We start from the raw sequence: 11,988 nt of genomic DNA, 5'->3' as shown, positions 1-11,988 counted from the left end.
ACGAGTGTGTGATGCACTGATGTCTGTGAAAGGCTTTAGCTGCTCTTTCGGCGCGGGGGGGGGGGGGGGGCGGGACGGACACTGGCAGGCTTCACAGATGAAGCTCCACTGCAGTCGTCTGCAGCACTCTGCAAAATCACGGCTCGCAGATCCATAGGTTCATAACATCACGCTCTCGTGGCAGAGGGAAACGTTTGAGCAGCGTGTGGACGCAGAGAGCTGCTGCAGACGTCCATGTGATGACGCGGTTTAACTCAGACAACGCAAGAAAGAGAAAGAACATGAATTAATCATCCAGCTGTTCAAGTGTGCACAAATCTGAAAAGCACGTGTAGTTAAAGGTAAAAAAAAGATGTAAGTGCCGAGTGTACACACGGTCCAGATGCATCACAAACTGTTTCAGAGGTATTCTTGGCTTTGGAAATAGGACAACCGCCTGCACACAGACAAGCGCTTACGCTGCAATGTCTTTATAATGATTCATCACTCTGAGCGTACAGTATGGTTCAGGGTGTGTTCAGCTGTGAAAGCACGCAGCCCACCTGGCCTCTGACAGGCTGCAGGGCCAGATCTCTGGAGGATACACCAAGACGTCTCAGGTCAGAATGTGACTCTCCACCAGCTTCTGTTTGGAAGAACACAACCTCCGAAACCCTCCTGCCAAAAACAAATCCTTGAGCGGGCAGGCGAGGCGGTTGGATAGATTCCACGGAAACTTTCAGAGGGATTGTGGGAGTTGAACATGTGGCGGCCTGAGGTTACGAGTCTTGTGCCAGCACACGGAGCGGGGACTCGATGGCCGGGCGTGCTGTTTCATTGTGGCCGATCGAGTCCACATGAAGAGAAGAGCCTGCAGAGCCGGACGCCGCCTCCAGCCTGCACAGCGCTGTCAGATACACAAACACACCTACACACTCGGCTCCGTCCAAGAAATATCTGTAAACATGTTTTCTTAGATGGTAGAAATATTTTCAGACTGATCTTAAAAATATCACATGCCCACACTTGGACACAAACTGCACGAGCTGGAAGCTTCAGCTGGAACACAAACAGGAGTAATATATCAATCTGCTTAAGTTAAGGCCCTAACAGGAGACTCATAGGATTAATGATTGACTTGTTACAGTGATTGATCCCTTTAATTAAGCCCTGATTACTTTAATGTGCACAGCAGGGTTGGATTTAGAGCAAATGCAAAACACGTCCGTCTTCATTCTACATGAAGAAAAATGAAAAGGAACAAAACTGTTTCCATATTTCACCTCAAACACGTTTGATTATAGAAAAGGGCTCATGCATCTGCTGGCTGTGAGTCATACTGACAAACAACAGTCAACTTCACGACCACACCGGTCTCTTCAAACTGAACGAGGACGTTTCGAGTTCCTGATCCATCCCACACAAACGCAGGACGACCTTCGCTTACACTCAGCTTCTTTTTTTTTTTTTTTTTAATTTAACGGGACATTATGAATGAGGCCACAGCTGACAACAATGGAGTGGTACCTTTTAGATGGTCACCATGGCAACGGCTGCAGACAGAGCGAGCGAGCGAGAGAGAGAGAGAGAGGGAGGGAGTGCAGGTCCTTCGCTCTGCGCAGTGTGGATCTCTTCACCACAGTGCTCCACTTTCTCTCTACATTTTACCTTCACGTCCAACCTGCGGAGAAACTCGGCGTTGACCCCGAATAATCTGCACGTTTTAAATAACGTGAACGCAGTTCTCAGCCTCGACACAACATGACAGCTGCTCCTGCACACATTAACATAAAGACTGACGCTGCCAAATACAGCAGAGTCCAAGCCAAGCATCAGCTGCTGGAGAGCAGGGCGTAGCACCTTCTAACCTTTACAAGAAGACAAGATGTTGAAGATGCACAATCACGCGGTGTCATTAGTAAGGCTTCTCGCAGCAGACACAAAACACACCGACATAAAGGAAGATGATGTTATCGTGACCACCGAACACTTCTACACGCCTCATAATCATCAAATCATGAGCGAAGAATAATGTTCAAACAGAGAGAAACATCTGGACACACGCTGCAGATGACAGCAGCACGACAAGCTACACAAAGCCCAGAAATGACACTGATCACGTCTACAGACCTGCAAACACACAGACACACACACACACACACACACACACACACACACACACAGACAGACAGACACACACACACACACCCATAGACACACACACACACACACACACAGAAAGCAGCCGCTGGAATACCTTTTTCTTTGACCATGACCATTGGACTCCAGGTAAATCTGCACCAGTAAAAAAAAAAAACTCTGGGGATCGATCAGCAGGAGCAGAGAAGCTGCTAGTTCCTTTTTAGAGTCGAGACTGAGAGGAGCTTAAGGAGAGAGAGAGAGAGAGAGAGAGAGAGAGAGGGGTGCAGGCGCCTCCACTACAGCGTGGGGTTTGCCTCCCGACCGTCTGTTTTCCTCCCATCCCTCTCCTCCTACTCTACCCACTCCTCCCCCTCCTTCTCTCTCTCCTCCCCTCCTTCTCTCTCTCCTCCCCTCCTTCTCTCTCTCCTCCCCTCCTTCTCTCTCTCCTCCCCCTCCTTCTCTCTCTCCTCCCCCTCCTTCTCTCTCTCCTCCCCTCTGTTGTGTCAGCCGCCTCCTCATTGCAGCATCCAGGTGGCTGCTGCTGCTGTGTGACCAGACCAAACCCCTCATCCCAACACATCACCACGGAAACATGCAGGCCACACAAACCACACGCTGCACACAGCACATACATGTGAAGATAAAATGTGAGTCAAGGGGAGGAATAAAGAATGCCTCAAAATATCCTAAATGTACATCAGTGACTTCCCTTACTGTCATAGAAAATTCGACAAAGAGATTTTTTTTTTTTTTTTGGATTAACCCTTTAAAACTGTTCAGGTGTAACTCACACCTGAACAAAGAGCTTCATCCTCCTGACAGGTCAGCAGGCGGACGCCGATCGCTCCATTCAGTGCAGCAGCGTGCCTGCTGGCAGCAGTTTGACATCAAATTACTGTTTGACAGTTTTTAGAAAATATTCTCAAACGTAAAGTTTCTGAAAATAATGAAACAGTCAAATCAGGTTGGTAAAAATACTCCTGTTGTCAGTAACAGGCGGCAAAAAGAATAATTTCACTAAAATAAAAAATGAATGACTCACGTTAGGCAGAATGTTTCCTTAATGATTGATAATTTATCAAACTTGATCAAATGAACGCTAGCAAACTGATCATTAGCTAATCACTACTGGGAAGTTTGAATACGTAAACTCTCTGCATCATCTCACGCTTCCTGCTGGTCATGTACTGCATGAAGGGGGGGCGGGGGGGGGGGGGGCAAGGTGAGCTCCTACATGAGCTCAGTATTAATATCTTCAGTGGATCCTCTGAAATCCAATTATAGAGATCACGGGAGAGCACCCTCCTGGCTAAGCTGCGTGAGCAGCTCTTATATCACAGTCCAGTTAAAACGACCACGTGAAGGATTGACCGCCGACCTTCAGACAAACAAGGGCTTCATTTCCAGATTGCAGGAATGTTGCAGAATACGCTCGGGCCACGCCTGCTAGGGGCGAATTAAAAAAACATTTGCAACATGAAAAATTCATCACGGGGGGGGGACGGGGGGGTTTCCAACCAAAGAGGAGAGGCTCAGTATGGGATTTACTGCTTTGTTCTTTTTGGTGCATGACGCAGGTTCAGTCGACTCTGAAGTCATCATGAACTCATTTATGTCTTCTGCACTTTTCCTTCTTTCCTTGCTTTCCTGTCTTCAGTCAATATACAACCAAACTCACGCCCACTAAGTCTGCCTCAAACCTGGGTGGCATGATTGATCACCAGCTAACATTTAAAGTTCAAGTGGCCTCGATTGCCCGGTTCCATCGATTTGCACCGCACAGCTTCAGGTGATGATGGTCTCGATAGATCATAATGATGACGATGGTTTTGTTTGATAACGACAATTTTAAAGATGGTTTTCTATGTGTCCAATCAGAGTCAAAGCTGATCATTTACACTTACTGCAGCTAGTTGGGGATTCTCTATATACATTTATCTTCTGCAGTTTCAACTGTGCCACCTGCTGGATCCTTGAAAACCTGCATCCTCCATCCCGGGTGTTTTCTCCTCATCGGGCAGCAGAGACAAGCAGGAGAAGAAAACATTTCTGCAGCCTGAACTCCACCCTGTTTATGATAGAGGCAGAGAGACCTAATGGGTTTATGATGACTGAGGATACGAGAGAGGGAGGGAGAGAGAGAGAGAGAGAGAGAGAGAGAGAGAGAGAGGGAGAGAGAGAGAGAGAGACCGAGAGAGAGAGAGAGAGAAAGAGAGAGAGACCGAGAGAGAGAGAGAGAGAAAGAGAGAGAGAGGGAGGGAGAGAGAGAGAGACCGAGAGAGAAAACAAAATGATCTATTTAAAGCCTTTGACTTTCATGATTTCATGTTTTATTTTGTCTCTTTGTTTCTCTCTTATTCTGATATTCCCAAGATGAGTTTTTAGTGTTTCCTGTTTTCTAAACCTCCTGCTATTCTCGTAGTTCGACCAAACCAGAACCCACCAGTTATCTTGGTTGATTCTCTAAATAATGAAAATCTAAATTAATCTCTCGTCAACATTTTTCAGACTGTAAGTGGACGCTCCACTTCAGCACGATTGACGTCACCTTGGCTGTCGCTTACTTCCTTATTCCAAGACCAGGCCTGGACTACTGCAGAGGGGCAGAACAACCGAGGAAAAGACTAAGAGATTATTCAGATTATTCGGTGGTCTGACAGATGTGTAGATTGTGGCTGCTGTGGTGGTCTGACAGATGTGTAGATTGTGGTTGTTGTGGTGGTCTGACAGATGTGTGCAGTTGACGAGGAGCAAAATCTTACGAATCAGGTTGGATTAAGTCACCTTGGTAGGAGACAGAAGTCAAAGTCCAAAGGACAATAAATATAATCGATTAAAACAAAAAGCAACACAATGAGTTATTTGAAAAGGTGACTGCAGCACAGGACTTCATTTTTTTTTAAGAATCTTTGTCCTGCATGCTGACAGGCTGAATCTGCAGCAACAGAATTGAAAGTCTTTAGTTTGATAATGAAAAGTCAGCCTCCCAGAGTGCCTCCCTTTCAAACTGCTCTGCTGGAGCTAGCTGTTGTGCAAGACAAATGTGTGTTGTAGCTCGTTGAGCTGCACGAGGACGTCCTTTCTTTGTGTCGTCTAATAACTCTGTAATGGAGCTTTTATCACGCTGCCTCTCTTAATCGCCTGTGAAGGGTCTGCTGGACTCTCATGCAACACGAGGCCCACAGAGAAAACGCCTGATGAGTAAAGCCTATTATCCATGGATGAAAGGTTTGGGCTGTATTTGGCTCACCTGTGGATGATCCATGTCAGACTCTCCATTAACAACCTGCTCAGAAACTACACACTGCACAGCCCTCATCAGTGCACAAGTTAGCGGTGTTAGCATGAAGCCTTTATTTACAGTTACACACTCACGCATCGAGCAGCGAAGCCGGTCTGACACTTTAATACAGGAGGTCACATTTAGCGTAAACAGCAGCAGCAGCAGAGTGAGGATATTCTCCACATTTATCCCAGGGATTAAAATTAGGACCCCCCCCCCCCACACACACACACACACACACACACACACACACACACACTGTCAGTTCCAAACTCCATGCACACGGGACAGCGATTTGCAGATTTTTACAAATCCTACAGACACATAGCATGGCAGATTTAAAACATAACCAGGGTGAAGCCGTCGACTCTCTCACAGCAGACAGACCTGTTTCTCTGTCTCTTCAGAAAGCAACCAGGAAGTGGATTTGACCCAAGCCTCATCAACATTCCTTTGCTGTGGCTACAAAAACACCCAGACGTATGTTTCCACTGGAATCATTCAAAGTTTGTCTTTCTGCAAGAAGTCCAAGAATTTAACAAAAGTGAAAAACCACAGATTTCAATCCACAATCCACAGGAATCTTGTGTACTGATTTATTTTCCCCTTCCTTTGACTCTTTATCCATCACTCTCTGACCCCTGGCTAACATCACTGTGGAAGCAGAGCGAGTGTCACTCTTATTCAAAAGCACGCCTGTGAAATAATGCACATCCATCGCCTGTCACTGCCGGCTTGATTCCAGCTGTCAGTGAAGAAATAAAATGTCTAAAATAAACCTCGCCCTGCATGATCTTTGCTCTCCGGGGTCAGCCTGCGGAGACACACACGCTGAACCATCAGTCAAAATCAGAGCCCAGGAAGAAAGAGCTGCTTCAGTCTGCAGGATCTGAAAACAATTAAGAGCCGAGCATGATGAGTTTACGACTGGGTCTGGCAGCCAGTCAGGGAATACATAAGGTCTGGAAATCTCCATTTGTCCTCATGCCCATGTTGTAATCCTGATGTAAGCCATCATGTCACTTCATGTACTGCTGCCTGGATAAATGCAGCAGGTCTGTCCTTACATACGGGTTATTTCTGCTTTATATAACTACGGTCAGGATGGTGATTAATTTCCTGAATTCTCCAACATTTGCAGAAAGCGTCTGAGAGGTCTGGTTGTGTAACTGGCGCAGAGGAGCGCTCTCACCTACGCAGAGGTCAGAAGTGGAAGGAATCACACACAAACATCCAATTACATTTAAGTAATCTGTTTGGAGAAACCAATCAATTCACTTTAAGAGGCCGACAAGCCAACAAACACGGAGCAGAGCAGCCAAACGGCGTCAGACCACGACTTCAAAACAAACAACTGATGCAGGGGAGGAGTGGAGGACTCAGAAGGTTGAAAGAAAAAATACAAATCAATTTCATTTTTCCTGCAGTAGAACAAACACTTGTGTTAAAGTCCTGCAGAAGAAAAGTATATTTTTTCCCACAGGGATCAGAAACAATGCAAATAAAAGGAACATATCTGTCATTGCTTAAGTTAACTGCTGGTTACAACTACAGGCAGGATGGAGAGCTGTGAGAGCTGCTTTCGAAGCCTCTTCTCCTGTTTCCTACCTGTAGCAACATCGTTCAGCCTCTCACTCAGGTAATAGTCGTTGGGGTTGAGGTCAGGCATCTGCTCCATGTACTGTTTAGGAATGAGGTAAAGGACCTCAGCCACATGCCCGTCCTCGATGATGGACATCCGCTTCACCGAGCTCTTTCTCTTCACCCGGACACGGTCCACGCTGTGGCTGCGGCTGGAGCTGCACAGCTTCCCCAGGCTGTTGAGGTTGGGCAGGTTAGGCATGGTGCCCTGCTCCCGTTTAACTGTCCCACAGAGGACGGAGAAGCACCGCACGTAGGCAGCGTCTGGCTCAAACCCCCTCTAAGAACTCCTCAGCTTTGGACATGGAGACCACTGAGCGTTCACAGAGACACAAACAAAAGAAGAAGAGCTCGTCACCAAATCATGGCAAGATCCAGAGAGGCCTCCTCCCGTCAGGTTCCCTTCACCTGTCACTTCAGATCTGCCCTGGATGTAGGAAGTGGAGCGCTGAAATCCAGCTTGAGGTGGCGGTGCCAAACAGCAGGCAGCAGGTATATGATGAAGCGCTCTGCTGCAGGTAGAGCTGAGTGAGAAGCAGCGAAAGGAGCTTACACTACGAGAGTCTTCAGTCCAACAAGCCTGGTGCCTTAAGCAGCTTAGAGCTGACGTGGAGCCCAAGATTATCTTCTGGGTGGGGTTAGATAGTTCCAGGTTAGGGTACACTCGGAGTCTCTTCACCCGATGGGAGTCAGCGGCAACTCAATCAATACTCCCCCTTCTGTCATCCAACCACAGAAACTGAGACGCTCTGAGTGCTTTCAAAAAGCATGCAGCTTGTGTTCAGCGTGATCAAAGTAAGAAAACGAACGACATCCTCACTGAGACGTTTCAGATTTCATCATGTTTTTGCCTTAAAGTTGCTTCATGCACAGCGAGAGCAAACAGATGCATGTCGGGATGCAGCATCACCGTCATCATCCAAGTAACACTTTCAGGGGAGATTGCTTTGGGAGGCTGCCAGTCCTTTACAAGGTTAGCAAGCAGCAAGGTCAACGCCGCCGCCGCCGCCGCCGCCAACAATGCACAAACACACATGAATCATCAGAAGGATCCTTCGCAGTAAGAGAGGCTGCAACTTCATCAGCAAAACCAGCCGTGGCTCTCCAACATAAAATCACGGGGTTTAGGATTTGAGAAGATGTACTTTGTAAGAAGGCATGTTCCGACTTTTTAATCTTCAAATCAGCTAATGGGACAAATGCTTCTCTGGACAGAGGCTTTCCAAATGTTTCCTTGTTTTTTTTTTTTTTTTTGTGCAAGCCAAATCCATGTTACCAACATCCTGCTCTCCTGTTATTAACAGAATGTTTCCTGGGGTCAAAGATGAACTCATTCTTTTTGGAAAATGAGCCTGATATAAAATACAAAAACAAGATAAGCCCACAGAGCTCTGATGTGTTATAATAATGTGAAACCATAAAAAAAAAACAATGCTGCAAAGTCTGGGATGTCTCTGACAGAGAGATACACAGAATAATGAGGATAAAAACAATCCACGACATGTAATATCCATCAAACAGAGAAGGCAAATCACAGCTTTGTACTCTCACTCGCTAAATGAAATAGGTCAGTGAGGTACGCAGGCTTGATGAAGAGCACAGCGGAGATGACAAAGCATAAAACCTCCTTTAAGTAGGGACATTTCCGGCTCGGCCTGCGCTTCAAATTTAATGATCTTTCTCTTTGTCCGAGAGGATACAGACACACGATTGGCTGGAGCTGCTGGCCGTGATATCCACTATTTACGTACATCGATTCAGGATCCCATTAGACTCAATTCTGGCTCGCTTAAAAACCCAGCTCCAGAGATGCTGGAGTTTTTACACCAGAGTGCCATAATGAGGTTAAATCAGGAGAACACACACTTTCACACACACACACACACACACACACACACATGGACCTGAGACTGACTAAGGACGTGCTATTCTGCTGCAGTGTGGCACTGCCCTCCAGTTGTCATCCACTCTGTGCTCGCTGTGACACACACCCACAAGCCGACACAGTCATGCCTCTGAAAACAGGAGATCTGTCCCTGCGCACTTAGAATCCCCATCGACACACAACGACACTTCCCCTGCCTGCATCGTCTCTGCGTACCGCTCCACAGCAGAAGAAACACACCCCCCTCCTCCCCATCTCCCCTCCTCTGTCTTACCATCCAGTCCGAAGCAGGAGGTGATTTTTTGGGCGTAGTTGCACAGCCCATCGTAGCCAGGCTCCCTCCACGTTGGGCTCCTCTCCTCCATCTCTACACACTCCCACACACACCGTCCCGTCCAACAGAGCTCTTACTCCTTTCCCTGCTCATCTATTATTCAGGCTTTGGCCAGGACACATGCATGCGCGCGCACACCCGCCCTCATATTCACACAGACACACACACACACACACACACACACAGTGACAGGGAAAAGTGCTGATGCAGAGGGTCGAGCTGCTGGAGCATGAGCAGCCCTCTCCAGTGGTTGGATAGAGAGGAGGCAGCAGATCAGACTGCTGCAGGATGAGCCTCCTTTCACCCACCATTGATCATTTAGATTACTCTGCAGTGTAACAGGTACGCTGTGCAGGAGGAGCTAAAGAAAAGGGGCGGGGCGAAGGAGGAGCTCACAGCAGGGCAGGCTGGAGACGCACCAGAAATTCACCGACAAAAGTTAAGACGCTTTAAGTCTGTTTCAAATGAGACTGGATGAAGGTTACACTCATGACTGATTGACCTGAACATCAACGTTTAACCCTCTCTGATTCATGTTGCTGAGATTGAGTCCAAAATGTCAAGAACAACCTACAATAAACAAACTCAGATTTCCTGCAACGCCTACAGTCAGAAAGATCCAAAAAAAAGCCTGATATTAAATATGACATGAAAAAATATGCAACAGAACGAGCGAACAACGCAGGCCCACACACGAGAGCTCTGCAGCTCAACATGCTGCTCGAAGATTCTGCAGCGTAGCACAAATAACAGGATTAAATGGACCAAGATGAACAATAAATTCAGCCACATATGAACAGTCAGCATAAACAGACGCAAAGCAACGCAAGCAGAGCAGCAAACTACGGCAAGAATTATAGAGATCAGGAGAAAGAGACTCACGCTGGGAGGTTTAAGGTCATTTCACAAAGATGGAGGAGTTTGACCTTAAACACAGCACAAAGCCTTCCTGTAACTCTGCAGTTCCACCAGTGTCCACTAGAGTCTGTCTCCGACAGTGAGTTAGTCCCCATAGAGCTCAATGTTAAAATAAACAGCCTGGTACAAAAACATTGAAGTTCTTTATGGAGCGGATGGTTTATCTGCACAAGGCTTCACATACAGTTGAACTTTCAAACACAACAATAACACACAGCATGAGCTTTTTCAACACCCTGAGATAAAGGTGGCATTCAGATTAAATCTCAAAGAAAAACATGTCACAGAGATAGTGACAGAAAAAAAAAAACAGGACAGGAAATCTAAAGCCAGGGTGTATTATAAGGTGAGCTGAGTAAGGACAGTAATGGCTGATGACCACTGGTGGCAAGGGCCGGACGGCGCTCATGAGCTCACTGTCAGTCCATTGAAGTTTACTTGACCTTTGATAAAGGAAAAGCAGCAGATCCACACAGCTGATCATGAAAATGAATGAAAACGTATTAAAGGATGTTTTGAATTTGGACTGCAGTACCCATTTAAAACACTAGGTGTCAGAGTTACAAATTACTCCTTTGAAATTGGGGCCTTTTAATTTTGTCTATAAACTCATCAATTAATTAATTAATGGAAACTTTGAATGTGGCAAAAATAATTCTAAAAAAAATTCTAACCATCCAAAATATTATGACATGAGTGCAGATTCTCTAAAAATTCACAAAAACTCTGAATATCCCAAAAAAATACTGCAAGTCCACTTTAAATATATAAGATGTTATGCATGTCATGATCTGCACAGCCAATGAATCACCTCAGCCCATGAAAATGTCTGTCAGCATGTAATTGACCTATTAAAGGCTGTGTTTGTGTCTCTGATTTATCTGTGATGATAATTAGGTTCGGGTGCTAAATGATTTACCTGTGTTCATGTAACCCAGAAAGAGTAAGTAAAAAAGTAAAATTTATTTATATAGCACTTTTCACAGGCAGGGGCCACAAAGTGCTTCACAAACAGGGTTTAAATCATCACAAGCAACAAACAGACAGTACAGAGACCATAGCAGCCCTAAAAGAGACCAACCAAAAGCCTGGACAAATAAAAACGTCCCCAGTTGACTCTTGAAAGTGTCGGAGTCACATTGAACGAGTATCCAATAGGCCAACGTGGATTGACGTCTCGGAGGTAGTGTCCGTGTTGCGGAGCGGGACTGGACGAAGGCACATCCAGCGGTCACGTGAGCTCCAGCTGGTCCACGCTGGAAAAGCCGGCATAAACACGGAAGTAGGCGATGGCGATGAAAACCCCTGACCATGGCTCCAGCACTGTGAAGGGTCCAGGACAGTTGTTGAAGCGCGGGCAGGCGGCAGCGAGGACACGCTGGCGCACATATCGAGGAGAGGAATCCGGCGCAGGAACCGAGCGTGGTCCCGGCAGCCAAAGACGACGGAGCCCCCGGCAGCCGCAGCACACCCTCGCCTCACTTGGATACCGGACCGAGAGCCTCTTCTTCTGGATCTCCTGGATCTCCTGCGGGTCCTTCCCGGCACCCGATACAGCATCAAGCAGTCCTGTGAGTCGGGATCGACCCCGAACGGAGGCAGAAATGCCCGTTTGTAACGGTCACCAGGCATGAAACATGTCCTCCAATGACTCTTTGATACGAAATAAAGAGTCCCGATCATAGGTTAGTAAAGCCAGGACACTTCCATTTGTCATCTGGGCTGCTAAGATCACATATAGTGAAACAATAATCATCAATAATCTACAAAACAGAGAGCGAACCGTGGCAATGCCAGTCACAGGCG

At 46.7% G+C, this 11,988-nt stretch overlaps 1 protein-coding gene across 3 annotated transcripts in view; it reads right to left on the bottom strand.

Annotated features, from left to right (window-relative positions):
• The window catches only part of ablim1a (actin binding LIM protein 1a), a 37,895-nt gene extending 30,618 nt beyond the window's left edge, over positions 1-7,277 (bottom strand). Inside the window, exon 1 of one of the 3 annotated variants that reach the window (XR_013780760.1) lies at positions 7,013-7,276. Coding sequence is in view for 2 of the 3 variants with exons in the window: in XM_079363322.1 (XP_079219448.1) it covers positions 7,013-7,247 (235 nt within the window). In the remaining variant the exon portion in view is untranslated. Of the gene's footprint in view, positions 1-7,012 lie in introns of all 3 variants that reach the window. The other 2 variants (XM_079363322.1, XM_079363321.1) reach the window with 2 other exon arrangements.
• Between the last annotated feature and the right edge of the window lie 4,711 nt (positions 7,278-11,988).

The sequence above is a fragment of the Symphodus melops genome, assembly GCF_947650265.1.
Source record: "Symphodus melops genome assembly, chromosome: 15".
NCBI classification, from domain to species: Eukaryota; Metazoa; Chordata; class Actinopteri; order Labriformes; family Labridae; genus Symphodus; species Symphodus melops.
The sequence above is the reverse complement of the archived record's forward strand: the minus strand, read 5'-3'. Positions and strand labels throughout refer to the sequence as shown.